Source organism: Ahaetulla prasina, chromosome 11 (genome assembly GCF_028640845.1).
Source record: "Ahaetulla prasina isolate Xishuangbanna chromosome 11, ASM2864084v1, whole genome shotgun sequence".
Lineage (NCBI taxonomy): Eukaryota > Metazoa > Chordata > Lepidosauria > Squamata > Colubridae > Ahaetulla > Ahaetulla prasina.
The window spans coordinates 20,770,542-20,793,492 of NC_080549.1; the positions used below are offsets into that span (position 1 = coordinate 20,770,542).

The window sequence follows — 22,951 nt, forward strand, 5'->3', positions numbered from 1 at the left end:
CGGTATAATGTGAAAAAAAGAAGAAGAAAAAAAACTCGAGTATAAGTCGAGATATTCGAGTATAAGTTGAGACGTTTTTCAGCACAAAAAACGTGCTGAAAAACTCGGCTTATACTCGAGTATATACGGTATTTAACTAATGTAGCAAACCCTTTTGTATTGTTAGTCTTTTGCATTTTAGTATTTAATGACTATGGGCTTCACAATTTAAGTATTAATATTATAATATATAGTTAGACCATGTGTAATTGACACATTGATTTTAATATAGATTTTATCTGCTATTTATTACCTTACTTTAGAGTTTTTAACTGGATATTCCTTGAGTGTTTTTATTTGTTCCGATTTTGATTTTGATTTGATTTAAATCCAGGCATTTGGCAACTGGCTCGTCTTTAAGATCGGTTGAAGCATCCTGAGATCATGTGCCCATTGGAGAAGCTGGATTTGCTTAACCACCACATATTTTGCTTATGGACTCCAGTGACTTGATTTACGACCATCATAAAAATGGTAGTAAAATGGGCAGTTTTGGCCACGTGATTGCTTGACTTATAACTGCACTGACTTATGACCAAAATTCTGGACTCAGTTGTGGTGGTAAATTGTGAACTACCTATATTTACAAGAAATAAGCAGTATTTGACCCTGTGGGACTTCAACCTGGAGCTCAACTGGAGGTTCAGACTATAACTTCCATGGGGAGTTGAAATGCAAACCATCCAGCTGCCTACATCTTGCTTCTCTCTACACCAAGGCAAGTCAATGAGTAAACTGGCTTGTTTTTTCCTGAGCTGCAGCACCACCTTCATAAAGGTCAGAGAAGGTACTACAGTCCATCATTTGGGCAAGTCAAGTGACTCGAGGCACCAACGTGGCCCAAAATGATCAAGTTGCTCCAGAGTTTTGTACCTACTCTGGAGAAGATGATCTAGGTGAGATGCTCATGTAGAAAGAATTCTTAGTTAAGTGTTGCCAATTTGGAACATCTTTCTAACAAGGTGAGTGGATACCTTTAACCGGGGCTATGAATTGGGGTGGGGTGGGGGAAGTGAGATCTTTGGCTTTCAGACATGGAGACTCTGAATTTCACACTTGAGCTCTATCATCAATATTGTTCACTCTGTGTTGATGATTCAAAGAAAAGGAATGCAGTTATTTTAATGATCCTGCCTTTAAAAGTCAGTAGGAGCTTTCATGTGCCAGACTGCTTCTCAGTTATGACTGTTGGGTTGGCCAAGCTGCGAGTCCAAACTTAACCAAGAGGTTAACCTAAGTTATTGGGCAAGCTGGATTTTGAGATGGATTAGGGGTGTCCAAATGAAACAATTGCAAGATTACCTGACTTTTTCTCTAAGAGCTGATGGTTTTCCATATGGAAGCAATGGGATACAGGCACTCCTTGAATTATGATTACAGGTACTCCAAAATTATAATGGACCACCACAGGGATTCTTTAGGACTCAGTTATGAAGTACCAATGGCTGTTCCCTCCAGTCACATGACTTGGCAACCAGTCGGGTGAGATCTAATTTTTTTTGCTACTGGTTCTGTGGGCCTGGCTTGGTGGGCGTGGCTTGTAGGGGGGTGTCATGTGACTGGGTGGGCGTGGCTATGTGACTGGGGGATCAAAAGACAGAAACTCACTAACGATGTCCTGCTAGAGCAGGATTGGACTAGATCAGAAGTCTCCAACCTTGGCCACTTTAAGACTTGTGGAATTCAACTCCCAGAGTTCCTTAGTTAGCTTTGCAACCAGTCCATATTTATAGCTGTTTGCAGTGTCCTGCAGTCACGTGACCATGTTTTATGACTTTTTAGCCCCAAAGTGGCCTTTGCTCGCCCAATGTTTATGTAACAACCATGTCTTTCACTTAGTGACTGCCACAAAAGATGTCACAAAATTGGGTTGATCATACAGCTGATCTGCTTTATAGCCATCGCAACATACGGTAGTACTGGAGCCTGCCCTAAGTTGAAGGCTGTCTGCATCAGAATGACACGGGGAATAAAGTAAGGTTTCTGAACACAGAATTACAGATTTTTTTTTTAAACAAATCACTTCCGTTGATTCCCAGGCTATGTGGTTCTTAAGGAGAATGAATAAATAGAACGTGCAACTAAGGTGGGTCTGTCTGTAACAATAAGATGTGGATACTGCCCAGAGTTATCTTGTACGGAAGATGAGCAGCATAAAAATATATAAATAAATACAAGCAGTCCTCAACTTACGATCACAATTGAGCCCAACATTTCTGTTTGTAAAGTGAGACAGTTGTTAAGTTAGTTTTGCACCATTTTATGCACTTTCTTGCCCCAGTTGTTAAGTTAGTAACACGGCTGTTAAGTGAATCTGGCTTCCCCATTGACTTTGCTGGTCAGAAGATTACAAAAAGCTTCAATACACAATACACGAGCACACAATAGATTTAAACTTAATTTGAACCGCTCCAATCTTGATTGTAGAAAATATGACTTCAATAACAGAGTTGTTAATGCCTGGAATGCACTACTGACTCTGGGGTCTCTTCCCAAAACCCCCAAAGCTTTAACCAAAGACTATCTACTATTGACCTCACCCCATTCCTAAAAGGATTGTAAGGGGCGTGCATAAGAGCACCAGCGTGCCTACCGTTCCTGTCCTAATGTTCCCTTTGATTGTATCCAATTTGTATGGTTATTTCATGCTTATACTTATATATACTGTTGTGTTTGACAAATAAATAAAATAAATAAATAAATAAAATAAATAAAAGGGAACCCTGGGACATTGCAACACTCATAAATATGAGTCAGTTGCCAAGTATCTGAATTTTGATCATGTGACTGTGCGGATGCTGCAATAGCTGTAAGTCTGAAAAATGGTCATAATCACTTTTTTCCCCAGTACCGTTGTAACTTTGAACTGTAACTAAATGAACTGTTGTAAGTCAAGGACTACCTGTATCCCATTGCCTTTATCTCTTTTGGAGATCAAACGGAAGCTTAAATAACAGATTAGAAATGAATGCCACAGACAGTGGAAACTAGGGCATGTTAGAAGGAGAGTTTGTTCTTTCTCCCCTGATTTGATTTTCCAGCTTTTTAACCATCATGTGAAACAAGTTAGAGTCCTGCTGGGATTAATATGCATTATGAATCTCTTCGCAACTAGAAGAGAATTAACAAAATGATGTGATATTTGTGGAAGAAGAGAAACAGCTTATCAGGAACGCTAGGATGATAATTTCAGAGGAATAATGTTGCAAAGATTCTTTGTCCTGAATCTTCTCAGAATTGGTTGCCAGACAAGAGTTTCAACGATTAGTTATGTCAACAACCAAGCTCAAACTTTCTCATTAGCAAGGAAGAGATCCCACCTCTTTGCCAATTAATCAAAAGGCTGTTAGAAAAAGAAAGTATCTTCCTTAAAGACATGAGGATAATTGGTTCTCAAGCACAAAGAATTCAGAAATGCTGGAATTCTTCTAATCCTTTCATCTCAACAAATCTTGTTAAAGGCAACTGTGAGAATTGTGCTGGGGGTGAGGAAGAATGTCTAAGCTTTAGGTAACGCCAAAGAACTTGAAAAGTTTCTTTTTGAAGAATGAGGTTTAGTGACCAACTGATCTTAAAACCTGTTTGGCAGGTCTGGAGGAGATTTTTGCAGGACTCTGGGATTTTTACATTTGTGATTAACTGAAGGGCAGAGTTTCTTTCAGTAGATGGCAATAACAGGGTTTTAAACCAGTCTGTCTTTGTCACTCTCCCAAGAAACAGTTTTTTACTCTGATTGTCTGTGGAGGTTCTCCTTTATCCAGGTCATGGTTGCCCCAAAGGTGCTTTTTCAAGAGGCAAAACGATGCTGTTTTTCCTAGAAGACATTTCACTTCTCATCCAGGAACCTTCTTCGGAAGAATGGTTCTTGGATGAGAAGTTTCTTGGATGGGAAGCAAAAGTTCAGCTGCCTCTTGAAAAAGCACTTTTGAAAGTGCTTGTTGAAAAAGCACCTGCTTTAATTGTGCAATTTTAATTGCACAAAGTTGCAGTGTGACTTTCTCTCTTTCACTATGGAATCTAGCCACCAACTAATCTGTGGCCATGACTCCTATCCTTGCCTGTGTGATCTGGACAAGCCCCAAATGTGCTACTGTCCATGTCATCTGCCTTTGGGACTTCATTGTACTTATCCTGAAAGCAATCCGCTGATACCCTGAAAGTTTCCTTGCCTTCTTTCTGTTTTTCTGCCTTTTCCCAAGCGTTTAGCCTTTCTTCTCAGTTATTCCCTCCTAATAAACATTGCTCAACCAACCTACATTCCACCACCTGTTACAAAAAACCCTCAATCAACCACAAATCAAAACTAGGTATGCACGCCCCTTACCTCTCCTACACTAAATACTACAGGTCTCAAATGTAAATTAATAAATGCAAGAAGTATTGTAAACAAATTACCTGAATTTATCCTCTTATTAAACAATGGTACATTTGACATCATATTTGTTTGCGAAACATGGTTAAACTCATCCTTCAATGACTCTATTATTTTTAACAAAGAATACCAAGTCCTTCGATCAGATCGTGAACACCGCAGAGGTGGCGGAGTAGCTATTTTTTACAAAAAATCACTGAACTTAAAAAATATTCAAGTTACACACAAACTCTCTTTACCTGAAACTATTGTATGTGATCTGTCCACCAACACCACACTTAGATTCATACTATGCTACAGAGCCCCTGACTATGACATCGCTCATGCAAATATGTTAACCTCACTACTAACATGAGCTATCTCTTGCCCATATCCTCTCATCTTTCTGGGAGACCTAAATCTACCTTCTATAAACTGGACAACAAATGAATGTACAACTGAACCAATCCATACTACACTATATAACGCAGTTACAAACCTAGGTCTTGAACAACTAGTAACTAACAATACTAGACTCATGAACTGCCTCGACCTTATCTTTTGTAATAATGCGAACTCAATTTATGGACTACAAGTAAAAGAACCCTTTTCCAACAGTGACCACTGCATGATAGACTTTTATCTAAACATATGCCCTCACATAAATCATCACAACAATAGTACTCCAAACTACAATTTTAAAAAAGCCAACTATGACCTTATAAACAATGATCTCTCATTTCTTGACTGGCAAAATCTATTCTCAACCTGTATCACTGTAGAAGACTACTATAAAGTATTCCTACTTGAAATCAATAAAATCATCAAACTATACGTACCACAAATCACCACCAAAATCAAAAAGAAAAGCAAATTACCCATATCAATAAAAAAGCTGCAATCCCAAAAAAAATCCCTCTGGAAAAAAAACAAAAAGGGTTATGTAGCAAACTTCAAAAACCGCTACAAGAATATTTGCAATCAAATAAAAACAGAATGTAACACTTACCACACCAAACAAGAAGAAGACCTTCTACGCACTAATTCCAATCGTTCTTTCTATAATTTTGTGAACAATAAATTTAAAGAAACAAGATCCATCCCACCACTAAAAGAACCTAACGGCAAAGAATGTACTGACGAAACAGTTAAAGCAAACCTCTTTAGCACATTCTTTAGCTCAGTCTTTGTAAACAGTGATGGCTCATATCCAACATTCCCCAATCGTACCAAAAATATTAACAACGACTTAACTCATATAAACATCAGAGAAGAAAACGACCTAATACATATAGACTTCACAGAAGATAATGTTGAAAAAGCCCTTCGCAACCTGAAACCATCATTATCTATTGGACCAGATAGACTATGTGCATGCTTTTTAAAAAAACTTTCAATTAATGTAGCTGAACCCTTAAGCATAATCTTTAATAAAGCCTTCAAAACTAGTTCCCTTCCAAAACTCTGGTCTCTAGCCACAGTCATCTCTATCTTCAAAAAAGGAGATCCAAGCCTAGTTGAAAATTACAGACCTATCTCTCTATGCTGTGTCTCATGCAAAGTAATGGAATCTATCATAAACCAATCCATTACACTCCACCTTGAAACAAACAACCTTCTCTCTAATAAACAATTTGGTTTCAGAAAAAAATTATCATGTAATTTACAACTTTTTCATTGCAAAAACATATGGACTACCAACCTTGATCAAGGTAAAGCAACAGATGCAATCTACATAGACTTCTGCAAAGCTTTTGATCCAGTAGTACATGATAAACTACTCCTCAAACTAAAATCCTACGGCATTTCGGGACCTCTTCACAATTGGATAAACGCCTTCCTGTCAAACAGACAACAAGTGGTCAAAATTGGTAACGCTATATCAAATCCTGTTCCTGTCAAAAGTGGCGTTCCCCAAGGTAGTGTTCTTGGTCCAACGCTCTTCATACTATACATAAATGATCTCTGCGACCTCATCTCAAGTTATTGTGTTCTCTTTGCTGACGATGTCAAACTATTTAATACCACTAACAATACTTCTACCCTTCAAGAAGACCTCAACTTAGTTTCCAATTGGTCTAAAACTTGGCAACTCCAAATCTCTACCAGCAAATGCTCAGTCTTACATATTGGAAAAAAGAATCCTATCAACAAGTATAAACTTGATGGTCATTACCTTACTGACGACCCTCACTCTGTCAAAGATCTTGGAGTCCTCACATCAAATTACCTAAATGCCAAAGCCCACTGCAACTACATAGCAAAAAAGGCTCTAAAAGTAGTAAACCTAATTTTACGCAGCTTCTTTTCCAAAAACTCTACACTACTAACTAGAGCATACAAAACATTTGCCAGACCTATTCTTGAATACAGCTCATCAGTCTGGAACCCACACCACATCTCTGACATAAATACAATAGAACGCGTCCAGAAATATTTTACTAGAAGAGTTCTTCACTCCTCCGAAAACAACAAAATACCTTATACCACCAGGCTTGAAATCCTGGGATTAGAAAACTTACAACTCCGTCGACTTCGACATGACCTGTGTTTAACACACAAAATCATCTATTGCAATATCCTTCCTGTAAATGACTACTTCAGCTTCAATCGCAATATTACAAGAGCAAAAAATAGATTCAAGCTTAATGTCAACCGCTTCAAACTTGATTGCAGAAAATATGACTTCTGCAACAGAGTTGTTAACGCTTGGAACTCATTACCTGACTCCATAGTCTCTACTCAAAATCCCAAAATCTTCAACCAAAAACTGTCTACTATTGACCTCACCCCATTCCTAAGAGGACTATAAGGGGCGTGCATAAGAGCACAAAAGTGCCTACCGTTCCTGTCCTATTGTTCCCTTTATTATATCTAATTAATATAGCTAATGCATATTCTTTACTTATATATATATATATTTTCATGATATGTTTTTTACTTATGACAATGTTTATGTATACTGTTATGACAAAATTAAATAAAAAAAATAACTTCTCTTGGTGTTAACAGGTAGTCCTCACTTAACAAACTGTTGTTTAGCGACAGTTCAAAGTTACAAAGGACCTCCTAAGAGTTACTTATGGCCCATTTTCGAAGTTCCAGTGGCTGCAGGCACAGATACCCACTGCCACATGATTGTATTTGGGGTGCTTGGCAACCAGTTCATGTTTATGATTGTTTACAGCATCCTACTGTTAGTGACCACAATTTTCGGCATTCTTTTGCCAGTTTCTAGCATTTATTTCCAGTTTCTGGCAAAAAAATATGTCCCTTTGGGGAAAACAGGTTTGTTTAACGGTCACAGTGTCCGCTTAATGAATGTGGCATTTACTTAACGATCACAAAAAACCCCGCACCCAGATTATAAAATTGGGCACAGGTGCATGGTGACCTTTTTAAAGACTGCCATGACTTATGACCATAATTCTCAATTGCAGTCATAAGTCAAGGACTACCTATAATTGAAGAATGCGGAAACTAGGAAAGCTGCTAGAGAGATGATTTCTCAATGGAAGACGGGAACCTCACACCCTGCTCCCTTACAGGCACGTTAGGAAATTAAAACAAGGGTTCATCAGTGCTAATCCCGGATCTGGTCTCTTATCCTAGAACTGACATCTCTCTCAGCTCTTTTGGCTTAGTCTTTCCAATGTCCACTTCCTCTCCAGACCTCCTAGGGAGATCCTTCGGAAATACCAGGGGGAAGGAGCGCTTACATTTTGTCCGAGGCTTAAGATCCCGATTCACTGGAGGTGGTTCCAAGTCAGAGGGAAGTTCAGGCAAGGGGCTGGTGAGCTTTTCTGTGCTAACTTCAGCAAGAGCAAAAGTAGCCGATCCTGGATTCATGGGAATGTAGCCATCAGGGGTGCACTCAGTTCCTGTAATAGGTGGGGAGGCGCTTGGATGCATGGGGACGTAACTGTCTTCGGAGTTGTTTGACGCGCAGGCGTAGAAAGGGCTCACTCGGCAAGGCTTCACAAAATGAGACAGAAGAGAAGATAGTGAGCATGATCAGCAAGACATCTCCAGATCAGAAGTTAGTAACAGAATAACAGAGTTGGATGGGACCTTGGAGGTCTTCTAGTCCAAACCCCTGCTTAAGGCAGAAAAACCCTCTACTATTGGACAAATAGTTGCCCAATCTCTTCTTAAAAGCCTCCAGTGATGGACAGCCACATCTTCTGGAGGTAGGCCTATCCACTGATTAATTGTTCTCACTGTCAGGAAATTTCTCCTTAGTTCTAGGTTGCTTCTCTCCTTGATTAATTTCCATCCATTGCTTCTTGTCCTGCCTTCTGGTGCTTTGGCGAATAAGTTGTCTCCCTCTTCTTTCTGGCAGCCCTTTGGATATTGGAAATTGAGTGCCATTCAACAATGACAAGCATTCAGCAAACCCTGAACTTTTTATTCTTTTTATATGGGTTTTTTTATTGCCTGTAAGCCCCCAGAGTCATTGAGAGTGCCTGGGCAGCCATATAAATCCTCTAAATAATAAGCAAACAAACAAACAAACCCGCCCATCTTCTCTCAATTTGGCTATGGGTTTTGCAGACCCCCTTCTTTCCTGGCTCCAAGCACTATGGAAATTTCTCCAGATCTCTGACCATTGGTATGTTGCCTAAAAGAGATAGCATTTGGTTCCGCTGAATTGTTCCAATTAAACTGTTCCTATATTTGAGGGGCTGCCACAAAGAAGAGAAGGTCAACCGATCAACCTACTTTCCAAAGCACCAGAAGGCAAAACAAGAAACAATGGATGGAAACTAATCAAGGAGAGAAGCAACCTGGAATTAAGGAGAAATTTCCTACTGGTGAGAGCAATCAACCAGTGGAATGGTTTGTCTTCAGAAGTTGTGGTTGCCCCAACACTGGAGGCTTTCAAGAACAGACAAGACAGCCATTTGTCTGAAATGATATAGGGTCTCCTACTTGAGCAGGGGGTTGGGCTAGAAGTTCTCCAAGGTTCCTTCCAATTCTGTTATTCTGAATATAAAAAGTCATGGGTTCTCCAGATGGCCTTTTAGTCTAATTGATCCCTAGAAAACCTATGACCTTTAGACCAGCCTTGTCAATATTTATTTACCCAAAGAAATAAATAGAATGACCACAAGTGGCCAAAAATGGAAACAACTTCCGACTTCCTGCTGGCTTCCCCATTGACTTTGTTTGTGGAAAGCTGACAGGAAGCACTGGAAATCATGATCATGTGATCATAGCTGACCATGGTGCTATTGCAGTGGCCACAAGTTTGCCAATACAACTGTTTTGAAGATCCTTGAAATTTCAACTTCATTGCAGTAATGGCTGCTGAATTTTGTACCCATTCTTTAAATTACTGCATTTTAGGCACCTTGATGCAAAAATTATTTGCCCAACAATGCACTATTTTGGCTAACTGAAGGTGACAGATAGGAGAGTTTTAGTAATGTGTAGGTATTTATCAAAGTTTCTGTTTTTATAAGGTGAAAAGAGTTCCAATCTACAGGTAGAGCGACTAGAATGACAAATCATGTTGCTCATTCCCTCAAGATTTACAGGATTGAAAACCTTCCAGATAAAATTACAGGATGCTCCGCTCATCTGCCTGCCAATTTGGAGCAAATGCAAATTTACATCAGTTTCTTCTTCCAGCCGATTTGTCAAACCTTGGGCAAAACGATTAAGGGTTGTTCCACACAGATACTAAGCTAAAATGTGGCTTGTTTACTTGTGGCATACAATGGCCTGCGAACCTGACCGTGTCACTTGTGAACTTGTCCTTTTTACAGTAAACCATAATTAAGGAAACCATTAGTTGGGGTAATTGGACTTTCTTGAACTGAAGAAGCTTCTTGGATGAGAAGTGAGATGTTTTCAAAGAAAAAACCCAAAAAAGTCCAGTTGTCTTTTGGAAAAAAAAAAAGTACCTTTGGGACAATTTTGATTATAGTTCGTATCAGGGGCTGTTTCTTTCTTCTTTTACATTTATATGGCAACTGGTGCAGATTTTTTAAAACCTCCCCTGTCAAAACCACTATGTAAAGTGTGTGTAGGAGAGAAAGCAACACTTACCAAGTTCAAGCTCAACCTCTTATCCCTGCGCCGTAAAGAATTTTCTTCCATGTCTGCTGCAAAACAAAGAGCAGAAGGCAATTTATCATGATTGAAGAAACTGCTAAATTAAGAAAAGCACAATATTTTATGAAGCAGGAAAGAGGGATTATTCTAAGCAGTGGTACAATATGCAATTTGGAAGAAATTCGAATTCTAGCTGATTAACCGGGGCTAAAATCCATTCTGACTTGAATGGAGTGCAGTTGAAGTTACTCCATGGTAAGTATTATAGAACATGCAACATGAACTTACCCCAAAATAAGTCCTTGGGGTAAAATCAAATCAAATCAATTAATTGTGATGAGAGTCACAATTAATTAAGATAAAAGCAAAAATATAGTTATTCTACAAGTTCTAAAAAGGGTTGACGTTAATCCGAAGTGCTGTGCAGAGTATACAATGGTAGTTGACTATGGTCAAGAAAACAAAATTGATTTGATTGAGATAACATAAATCAAAATGACCAGGATAATGTATTTAGTAAATGAGCCACAGTACTGCAGTGGTTAGAGTGCAGTACTGCAGGCTACTTCTGCTGACTGCTGGCTGCCTGCAATTTGGCAGTTCAAATCTCACCAGGCTCAAGGTTGACTCAGCCTTCCATCCTTCTGAGGTGGGTAAAATAAGGACCCAAATTACTGAGGCAAGAGGCTGACTCTGTAAACTGCTTAGAGAGGGCTGTAAAGCACCTAAAGTGGTATATAAATGTAGGTGCTATTGTTATTGCTAGTAAAGAGTGGAAATAATAATTCCTGGTGAACACTTGCATAAAGAGGGCCATAGAGAATAACATGTTCCATTGCTTCAATTAGTCCTCCATCATATGGACATAGCCTCTGTTCAAGAGGTTCAAGTCTAAATGTGTCAGGAGTAAAGGTCCACACCTGAAGGTCCAATTAAATTGTTTTATTGCTACTCATGCCTATACACAGAAATCTTAGCACCTGCTTGGAGTTAGATAAGGCTCAATGGAATTCAAGAGGGGTTTGAACTTAGATTGCTTGTGGCTACGCAGGGATTCTAGGCTGATCCCTCTCTTAACTCTGTCCCCAGGTTCTGCCACTTCTCCTAGATCATATATGTTGCAATAGCAGCCTCTGTGGGTGGACGGAAGTAAAATAAAGAACATGACATTTAACCGCCCTGAGTCCCCCGGGAGATAGGGCGGTATATAAATATGATTAAATAAAATAAAATAAATAAATGTGTGGATGTGAGAACCCCATCTTCTTTTGTGTGTGCACTGTGCGTTGCACATACATGCAACAAGGGCAGAGCTTTCATAATGATGCTGTTGTCATCACTCTGAAAAATGCAGCAATTTCATAGGATTAACCATTCTTCTTCCTTTATTGGACTTGAACAATTCAGACCTGAATGCGTGCTAAGATCTGAACTTGAGGCATTTGGAGTTCAGAACATGTGGTCAATGCAAGCACTGTGTCGTTTACCACTTCTTGTAATTCCAAATGCAGTTCCAAGAAAGATTTAACGGATTCCCATCTCTGGTTATCTTGACTTCGCCCTCTTCCTTTGGTTCTTTCCTCCCTAATTTCTAAATTTGGTCTCCATTAAAAGCTCCCATCCTATTCCTTAGCACATGATCGCAAATGTATTTTTCAGATCAGGTACATTATTATTTTTCCTATGGATCCAGATGCCACTGGAAGCGTAGAATTAGCAGTAGCAATCGAAACCACGGCTGGTACCAAAGAACAGAATAGAATATTCTTATTGGTCAAATGTGATTGGACATACAAGGAATTTAATCAGGTGCATAAGATCTCAGTGTATGTACAAACAACAGAGTGATAAGTCATAAATCATAAGGTACAATCATCAATCATAAGATACAAACAACTAAGTGATAAATTATAAAATGCCAATAGGAGAAGGTAGTAGGAAAGATGAGAAGGATAATAGCAGTACAGCTCTTCCACATGGGTAAATATCCTTAGGCATAAAACAAAACTATGGGGATTAGGTGTTCAGCAGATTGATGGCATGGAGGAAAAACTTTGTCTTTGTGTCTACTTGTTTTGGCATGCAATGCCCTATAATGGCGTCCTGAGGGGAGGGGTTGAAACAGTTTATGTCCAGGATGCGAGAGGTCTGTAGATATTTTCTACAAATATCAAAGGAGGATTGTATGCCCATGATTTCTGCCCTAATACTGTATCTCTAACATTTTCACTGAATGCAGGAGTAACCAAGCAAATTAAAGGCATCCACTGGGAACCATCTATTAGTCTATTTTCGGAGAGGTTTTTGGTGGGGTGAACTACTGTGGATGAGGCCTCTCAAGACCCCCCCCTTTCAGATCTTGGGGCCACTCATTACTGATCTTTCTCATCCATGATGAGTTAGAATATGATCTACCTGCATAAAGGACTGAATTATACATAGACCTTGTGGTTTACACTTTAATGCAAGGTAACCATTATTGCTTGTTCAATCCTAGTTTGTTACGTGTCAGCCCTAACTAGAATCACAATATTTACTCAGCTAACTTGTTAAATTTCTAAGATGTTATCAGATATAACATATATGCTAGTATCTCTTAGAGGTAGTCCTCACCGTACTTCCACAATTGACCCCAAAATTTCTGCTGCTAAGCAAGACAGATGTTAAGTGAATTTTGCCCCATTTTATGACCTTTTTCCACTGTTGTTAAGTGAATCAGGCTTCCCTATTGACTTTGCTTGTCAGAAGATCGCAGTGATCACATGACTCTGGGATATTGCAACCGTCATAAGTATGAACCAGCTGCCAAGTGTCTGAATTTTGATCACATGACCATGGGGATGCTGCAAATGGTTGTAAGTGTGAAAAATGGTCATAAGTCACTTTTTTCAGTTGCAATTTTGAATGGTCATTAAATGAACTACTGTAAGTCGAGGACTACCTGCATATGATAAGTTAGATGGAGCACATATTATGTGATTGAAGTTGAGCTGGAGTTGAGTCTACTGTGAAAGAGTAAAATTTGGAAAAATTCATCAGTGTATGTGTGAACGTGTTTTGTTTTTATGCTTCGACCAGCACACACCCTTTTAGCAAGCTCCTTTCCAACACAACTCGAGAGTCATGACTAAGAAGAATAACATTTCCAAGGATGGGTGTTGCTCTCAAAAGCTTCCAAGAATTGCTCAGGACACTGATAAGCAGGCTGGTTCTTTACTCTGCAAGGGTTAGAAACAGGATCCAAACGTCCATGCAGAGACAACGTCTGTTCAAAGAAGGAAAGGGGGGGGGGAAAGAGGAAAGAAAAGAAAGAAAAAGAAAATAGATGCAAAGTCCCTATAGTCCTTTTAAAAGCCAGCACTGTCTCACTTATTTCCTCAATGGCAGATTTCCTAATACAGGGGTGGATCTCCTCTGTGACTGATAATTGATGACCATGTTGGCTGTATTGTTATGAGATGGAATTTCATAGGCTCTGAGGACAGTTTGATGTTACGTTGCCTATAATTCAAGGTTAGCAGGCAGCCATCAAGACTAAATTGCCATTGCCTGCCTGCTCCTGTGTTAAATTGGCTGAGCTGCAGGGACATTTTGCATCACAAATTAACCCATAAGTTTTGAGCAATGTTGTTTGATCCCGTGGGGTCATCTAGGCTGGAGGGAGGCATTAAGAGGGGGCTAAGCTTGGAGTCCTTGCACTGCAGAAAGCGACGCGGGCCTGATCTCCCCCAGAATCCCCAAAGCCTTATCTGACCGACGCCAAGGGAAAGCAGTCAGTCTGGGGAGATTCTTGTAATATTGGTGGCTAGCAATGAAGCTTCTGTTTGAGATCATTCATGAATGGTTCTGTTTGCCTGCACCCAACAGAACGCAACCTATGTAATTAGCTTGTTATGCTGATGATAAAGCCTCTGTCTGGTCTCCCAATCCAGAGGTCTCCAACCTTGGTCCCTTTAAGACTTGTGGACTTCAATTCCTAGAGTTCCTCCCAGAATTGGGAGTTGAAGTCCACAAGTCTTAAAGGGACCAAGGTTGGAGACCCCTGTCCCAATCAACCTATTTAAATTGGGGTCCATAAAAGACAACTGTGGGGAGAATATTACACTTTGTATGTTGGAGGACTTTCAAAAAGTTGGGCCTTAAAAATGCAAGACAGGAAAAACATCAACTCACTTGAGCTGTTGCGTTGGAGAAGGCTCCTGTGTATTCCTTGGACACAAAGGTGACCAAGAAGCAAATATGGAGCGCATGACAACCAGATATGACACTGGGAAGGCAAAAATCACAAAACTGTGTCTCACTCAATTTGGCCATGTCACACAGGGGAATTCACTGGAGAAACCAATGATGCTTGGAAGAGTTAGCGGTAAAAGGAAACAGGCCATCAAAGAAGAGGGTGACTGGATACCATCAAAGCTGATACCAGCCAGAGCATAGAACAACTCAAAGAAGCAATGCAAGATCAGAAAATGTGGAGAGATCTGGCCCATAGAATCGCCAAGAGTCGGACATAACTGAATGGATAAGATCACCATCGTGTTGGGGGACAAAGAAGGCACATATTTTAATAATCCAACTCTGGGATCTCCAAATTGTCCCTTACCTCTCCAACTCTTCATGCTGTCCAATCCAGAGAGGGAGATCCTCCTTGGAACGAAGGTGCCTGGAGAACTGGAGATCCTTGCATGTCCATTCTGAAGGACCCCACCAGCCTGCTCTTCAGCTCTTCTGTCTGGCAGGTGTGACGGCTTTGGTGGCCTGGGAGGGGGAGTCTTAGCCAAAATCTCAAGTTCGGTAAAGCCATAGGGAAGAGTATTCTGGCTTTTTTCTGCTAGGATGGTTGGTGTTGCAGGAGGTCCTGACAAGGGTGAGGAAGAAGAGAAGTCACTAGAAGGAGGTCCGCTTGAATCTGTGTTTCTTGGAAGGATTCCATGAATCGTTGGCTGGACCATCTCTTGAAGCAGGCCACCAGAGAGCTGTAAGCACAGCGAGGACTGAGAAGCCACAAAGTCAAAGAAGACATCATCTGATAACGTCCTCTCCAGAGAGCGGTCAGAATTGGACCAACTGTGGCACCTGGAAGAGAAGAAAGGTGTTACCAACTCAGAAACAGGTGTAATCCCAGGACCCCTTTTTTTTTTTGAAGCCTCCTCCCACCACAACGGCTCAATGGCATCTTCAAGTCCTGCGGTGTTGACATGAGAAAACGCCAAGAAATAGGTGTGTTTGTTTCTAATATTTACTGACAGGATGCGAAGGTTTTCCCTCAGATACAGGTAATCCTTGACTTATGACCACAATGAAGCCCAAAATGTACGTTACTAAGTGAGACGTTTGTTGAATGTGTTTTGCCCCATTTTATGATCTTTCATTCTTAAGTGAATCACTGCAGTTGTTACGTGAGTGTCACGGTTGTTAAGTGAATCTAGTTTCCCCACTGATGACCCCAGGAGAATGCAACTGTCGCAAATGTGAGTTGGTTGCCAAGCAGCTGATTTTGATCACATGGCCGTGGGAATGCTGCAATGATCGTAAGTGTGAAAAATGGTCATAAGTCCCTTTTTTCAGTGCCACTGTAACTTCGAACAGTCACTAAATGAACTGTTGTAAGTCGAGGACTGTATGGATGCTTTACCTTCACCGGTAAGGAAAAAAACTTGAAAACTCAAGAGATAACAGGAGGGATTTGGGGGCTAGAAAACACGGATGTTTTGTTGATCCTTCAGAAGTTCTGCCTTTTGTGACACCTAATTTTATATTTCTGCCTTCTGTCATTTTCAGCTCAACTCATTTCTGTCCATTGGGATCCACATGGGTGTCAAATCAGGAAAAATGGTGCTTTCTCAGCATAATTAAAGCAAGGCTTCTCTATCTAAGCAACTTTAAGATGTGTGGGCTTCAATTCCTAGAATTCCCCAGCCAGGATGTTGAAACCCACATTTCTTAAAGCAATGCTGGCTGGGGAATTCTGGGAGTTGACGTTTGCACTCCTTACAAGTGACCAAGTGACTCTACTGTCATTAAGCAAACCCATTATTTGTTATGGGGCGTTTCTGCCGAAAACCAGAAACCAATGTCCAGTTTTCAGCAAAAAATAATTTCAGTCCTGTGATCATATGAGGCTGTAAACAGCCATAAATGCGGGCAAGATGACAAAGGCCCAAAACAGGCTCATGTCACTGCAGGAAGGGCAGCTGCTAGAACTTCAGAACTGGATTGTACCTTTTGAGACTCAGTCTTACCTTCAAATGGTCGCTGACTGTAACGCAAAGACTACCTTACCCTTTTAAAAAGGTAAAGGTTCCCTTCACACATACGTGCTAGTCGTTCCCGACTCTAGGGGGCGGTGCTCAGCTCTGTTTCAAAGCCGAAGAGCCAGCACTGTCTGAAGACATCTCCATGGTCATGCGGCCAGCATGATTCAACGCCAAAGGCACACGGACACTGTTACCTTCCCATCAAAGGTGGTCCCTATTTTTTCTACTTGCATTTTTTAGGTGCTTTCGAACTGCTAGGTTGGCAGAAGCTGGGACAAGTAACGGGAGCTCACCCCGTTACACGGCAGCACTAGGGACTCGAACCACTGAACTGCCGACCTTTCGATCAACAAGCTCAGTGTCCTAGCCCCTGAGCCATCGTGTCCTTACTACCTTACCCTTTTATCCACGCTCAAATAATGCCACGGCTGTCACAAAGGAAACAAACTATGTTGTTTTACACATGCATCTAAGCAGCGGCATGCAAAACTTAGACTGTGTCTTGTTGACAGGGTGAGGGGGGTGAGGGGTTATTGTTTTTTAATTTAATTTAATTTAATTTTTTTCTGTAGTGTAATTTTATGGCTTGTAAGCTGCCTAGAGTTACTGTGAGTAAGTAGGCGGCTAAATAAATTTTCTAAGTAAACAAATAAACTGGAGCCACATACAAATAATTGCCAAATTGTTCCACAATCCCCAGGATTGATTATTTATTTATTTGTATCCTGCCTTTATTTTTTTACAAAAAAATTCAAGGTGGCAAACATATCCAACACATCTTCCTCCTCCTCCTTTTTTCCTCCTAACAACAACCCTGTGAGTAGTTGGGCTGAGAGAGAGGGACTTTCTCAAGGTCACCCAGCTGGATTTCATGCCTAAGGCGGAACTAGAACTCACTGTCTCCTGCTGATTGGTCCAAGGACACCAGCTGGTTTTCATGCCTAAGGCAGGACTAGAACTCACTGTCTCCTGGTGTTTGGAACAAAGTCACCCAGCCGGCTTTCCTGCCTAAGACGAGACTAGAACTCCCACTTTGTACCCTGGTGCCTTAACCATTAAACCAAATGCCTAAATCACCCTGAGTTCAAGAACTACAGTACTTAACTATAACTACCTGTACTGCCAGTAAACTTCAGATCAGGCTGTGATACCAGCTAGAATAAGTCTCTACTTTCGTGTAACTGCAACAGGATTAGAAACAAGAGACTGAGGAGAACCATTAACAAGGTGGGACCTTGCCAAGAAAAACCTTGCCGGGCTCCAAAACACAGCGGAAAAAAATCACATTTTACTCAGGACAGATGGATTCACACTGTGGTGGTTAAATGACAAAACCCCAGGGGTTGACTTGATAAATTTTGCTAAGCCACCAATCATGGTTTAATGCTCTCTACATGGGGCTCCCCTTGAGGTGCACTCGGAGGCTGCAGTTAGTTCAGAATGCAGCTGCGCGGGTGATTGAGGCAGCCACACGTGGCTCCCATGTAACACCGCTCCTGCGCAGACTGCACTGGCTACCTGTGGTCTTTCGGGTGCGCTTTAAGGTTCTAGTTACCACCTTTAAAGCGCTCCATGGCTTAGGGCCCGGGTACTTACGGGACCGCCTGCTGTTACCATATGCCTCCCACCGACCCGTACGCTCACATAGAGAGGGTCTTCTCAGGGTGCCGTCCGCCAAGCAATGTCGGCTGGCGGCCCCCAGGGGAAGGGCCTTCTGTGGGGGCTCCTACGCTTTGGAACGAGCTTCCCCCTGGTTTGCGTCAATTACCTGACCTTCGGACCTTCCGCCGTGAGCTGAAAACGCACTTATTTATTCAAGCGGGACTGGCTTAAATTTTAAATATTACTTTTAACTGGGGTTACTATTTTATGAATTTTAAGGGTTTTAAATTTAATTATTTTAAATTTCGGCCATCTATAGAATATGTTTTTTAACTTTCTGTTTCAATTGTATATTGTACTGTTTTTAAAATTGGCTGTACACCGCCCTGAGTCCTTCGGGAGAAGGGCGGTATAAAAATCTAATAAATAAATAAAATAAATAAATAAATGGTTTAAGACTCAGGGAGTTCATCAGTTCTACCCCAAAGGCAGCCCAGAGACGGGCGGCAAATACACTTAATACATAAATAAATAAGTAAATAAATAAATAAAATTTGGCACCCAACAGCATAATGCTACCTAACATGGCTGAGTTTTCCAGTCTCACAGTTGGATAAAAAGAGATAGTCAGGCAGAAAGACAGATTCCGACTCGCTGGCCGTCTCCTCGGCTGCTGCAGCATCGGCAATGGCGTGGTTGGAGGTAAGAGACGGGTTGGCACTCCTCAACGCGTGGGCGGAAATGGCCGGAGAAGGTTGTGGGGAAGACGTGGTGTGGGACAGGCTGTCTCCTGAATCTGCAGCAAAGAAAGCAAAAGTTGGCTTAGGAGGGATCCTCAGGAACGGTGTAGGATTTTCCCCTACAACAAAGCCTTGAGGGTTTGCAGCCTACATTCTTTATCCTTTCTTGCCTGCTGTCGATGTGTTGGAAGCTGTTGGGACAAACATGGAAAATGAGGTCAGGTTTGGAAGACAGCCTATCCTTCCAGGCCAAACTGGGCTGAAACAATCAATGTGTTCCACGTTGTTTTCTTTGTCGCCCAAAGTTTCAGGGGGAAAAAAAAAAGGCATTAATCATCTCGGCTAACTTGAAAAGAAGGCTTCTTAAAGACACACGTTTCGGTATTTTGACACCATCTGCCACCAACCTTACAGGGGTTTGCTGGCTCCTTGGGGCTTTGAAACGTGGACCGAGGTCTCTACAAGGTAGATCTTGGCAGCCTGAAGAGATGTTGGACTTCAACTCCCAGAATTTCCTACCAAGCAAGCTGAAGTCTGCATATCTTCAAACATGCTGGCCAGCAAATTCTGGGAGTTAAAATTCACACTTCTAAAAGCACGCTGGCTGGGGAATTCTGGGAGTTGAAGTCCACATACCTTAAAGCATGCTGGCTGAGGAATTCTGCTCTAGATCAGGAGTCTCCAACCGTGGCAACTTTAAGCCTGGCAGACTTCAACACCCAGAATTCTGGGAGTTTAAGTCCGCCAGGCTTAAAGTTGCCAAGATTGGAGACCCCTGACCTAGATGACTGTGATATAAAAGTACCCCTGCAGATGAATTTATTAACAGTACAACAATAAATAAAGGCCCTTTGGGGGACAGAAGTTCTTTCAATTTGGACTGGTGTGAAAGAATCTGATTTAAACCTGCAAAGCCAAAATATACAATTGCAGCAACAACTCGTTTGCCAAGGAACGGATATTGTGTGTAGCACTTTGGAATATAGCATTTCAAGATTTAAGTCTTGCTCGTAAACAGTCACAAACTGTACTTTTCTTTTGGCCTTCACAACTGGTGTCACTTAAATTCTTTCCATCAGTGGATATGCAGATGTACCATAGGTGGTTAGGACATTGAAATTCTAACCCGAGCATATAAATATAAGTTCAGGGACAGGAGAGGTACAGAAAATACATTTCAACTTTTTTGAGATCTACAGACCGACAGATGGTGGATCAAACCCTTAATGGTATGTGCAGCTCTGGGAAAGAAACACACACCGATACACACACATTGGCCACAGAAATATTATTCTCCAACACTCACATATTCACACATTCGTTATAGGCAGTTTCGGCTTTACATGTTATGCAATGGTGAACCCTTCGTTTCAGGCTATTCAGATCAACAACTGCTGATGCCTTAAGACAGGGGCCCCCAACTCCTGGTCTGTGGACTGGCACCGGTCAACAGCATGCCACAAACAAAGCCGCGTAAACAAGTGAAGCCCCATTGGCAGGATGAAGGCAGCACACAAAACCACGCCCCCTCCAGTCCATGGAAAAACTTCTCTCCACGGAACTGGTCCCTGGCGCCCAAAAGATTGGGGGCCACTGCCTTAAGAAATCTGCTATATCAGGATTGACAGTGGTCCCTCTTTTTATAGAGACAAGGATCTACATTGACACACATATGACGGCTGGTGAGATTTAGGGTTTAAAGTGCTGGACTAGGAGTGGGGAGAAAACTAAACATATGCTAAAACGTATGAATAACAGTTGCAGGAATTCGGTATGTCCAGTTAGTGAAACATAGGACTAGAGGGGTGACATGATAGCAGTGTTCCAATAGCTAAGTGGTTGCCATAAAGAAGAGTGGGTCAAGCTATTCTCTAAAGCACCAGAGGGCAGAAGCAAGGGATAGAAACTAATCAAGGAGAGAAGCAACCCAGAACTAAGGAAAAATTTCCTAAGAGTTAGAACAATCAACCAGTGGAACGGCTTGCATTTCAGAAGTTGTGAATGCTCCATCACTGGAGGCTTTTAAAAATCATTTGCCCAGAATGGTATAGGGCAGGGATGTCAAACTCAATTTCATTGAGGGCCACATCAGGGTTGTGTTTGACCTCGGGGAGCCAGGTGGACATGGCCAGCTCGACATCACTTGTGGTGGCCCCAGCACTCTGCCAGCAAAAACAGGCTCCTGAGCTCCGTTTTTGGCTGCAACAGCCTCCTGCAATCCTCTGCCAGCGAAAATGGAGCTGAGGTGGGCCCTCCCGAGCTCCGTTTTCACTGGCTGTGGCACTGCGGGTCAGTCCTTTGCTGTTTCCAAGGTGGCCCTATGGGCCAGATCTAAAGAGCCCGTGGGCTGGACATGGCCTTGAGTTTGACACCCCAGTATAGGGACTCCTAATTGAGAAAGGTTGATCTAGAAGACCTCCAAGCTCCCTTCCAACATTGTTATTCTAATACTAACCCGTATTCTTGACCTTCATTAGGCACAGAAGTCAGCTGGGTGACCCATTTCAGACCCCTTACAGGGTTGCAGTGGAGTGGTGGGTGAGGATATTTGCAGAAGGAGCCATCCTGTGATAGAATGTGGTCTGGATTCCCAGGAGGTACATTCCAGAGGAGCAAGAGATAAAGCAGTTTAGATACTTTTTAGATACTCATATCAAATGACCTTAATGCCAAAGCCCACTGCAACTACATAGCAAAAAAGGCCCTAAGAGTTGTAAACCTAATTTTACGCAGCTTCTTTTGTAAAAACTCTACACTACTAACTAGAGCATACAAAACATTTGCCAGACCTATTCTTGAATACAGCTCATCCGTCTGGAACCCATACCACATCTCTGACATAAATACAATAGAACGAGTCCAGAAATATTTTACTAGAAGACTTCTTCACTCCTCCGAAAACAACAAAATACCTTATACCAACAGACTTGAAATCCTGGGATTAGAAAACTTACAACTCTGTCGACTTCGACATGACCTGTGTTTAACACACAAAATCATCTATTGCAATATCCTTCCTATAAAAGACTACTTCAGCTTCAATCGCAATATTACAAGAGCAAAAAATAGATTCAAGCTAAATGTCAACCGCTTCAAACTTGATTGCAGAAAATATGACTTCTGCAACAGAGTTGTTAATGCTTGGAACTCATTATCTGACTCCATAGTCTCTACTCAAAATCCCAAAATCTTTAACCAAAAACTGTCTACCCTTGACCTCACCCCATTCCTAAGAGGACTATAAGGGGCGTGCATAAGAGCACAAAAGTGCCTACCGTTCCTGTCCTATTGTTCCCTTCATTATATCAAATTAATATAGTTGATGCATATTTTTTACATATATATACACACATATATATATACATATATATATATATTCTTCAAGATATGTTGTTTTATCTATGATAATTGTTTGTGTATACTGTTGTGACAAAAAGAAATAAAAAAAATACTTTGTGCAAGAGAAAGAGGATGAAGATGATGCCTTCCTAATAGTTCCCAGTTATATTTTATGGTGCAAGTAGTCTGCTATAGATAGATTTCTGTCTATAGCTGAGGAACGTGTCCAGCTATTGTAGCAAGACAAACCATTCAGCTTCAACTGTGTGATAAGAGCTGTCTATAGTCCTGAGCAATGACTTTTCTCTTCTCTCTTTTTCCTAACTATTTTTTTTTAAAGGAAAGTGGTCACAAAAAGAGCTCCTCCCCTGCAAGGGTGAGAAGGCCCTGTTTCTCACAGCAGTGTTCAACCGACAATTGAAAGATAAATACATTTAAACGTTTGTTATGGAAAGCCACCAGGTGTTTACACTATGTAGAAATTCGACTTCCCTAATCTGTAAACATTATAGAGGAAAAGAGGCCAAGATATTAACTAAAGCAACATTTCCAAGAAGCAGAGT

At 41.2% G+C, this 22,951-nt stretch overlaps 1 protein-coding gene across 3 annotated transcripts in view; it reads right to left on the reverse strand.

Moving 5' to 3' along the window:
• Positions 1-22,951, reverse strand: part of GAB3 (GRB2 associated binding protein 3) — a 102,925-nt gene that overhangs the window by 10,192 nt on the left and 69,782 nt on the right. The window contains exons 2-6 of one of the 3 annotated variants that reach the window (XM_058196539.1): positions 21,505-21,631; positions 18,889-19,105; positions 15,054-15,526; positions 10,445-10,500; positions 8,110-8,365 (exon numbers count right to left, since the gene is read on the reverse strand). In XM_058196539.1, the coding sequence (XP_058052522.1) occupies positions 8,110-8,365; positions 10,445-10,500; positions 15,054-15,526; positions 18,889-19,105; positions 21,505-21,523 (1,021 nt within the window). In that variant the 5' untranslated portion in view covers positions 21,524-21,631. The remainder of the gene's footprint in view (positions 1-8,109; positions 8,366-10,444; positions 10,501-15,053; positions 15,527-18,888; positions 19,106-21,504; positions 21,632-22,951) is intronic. The other 2 variants (XM_058196538.1, XM_058196537.1) reach the window with 2 other exon arrangements.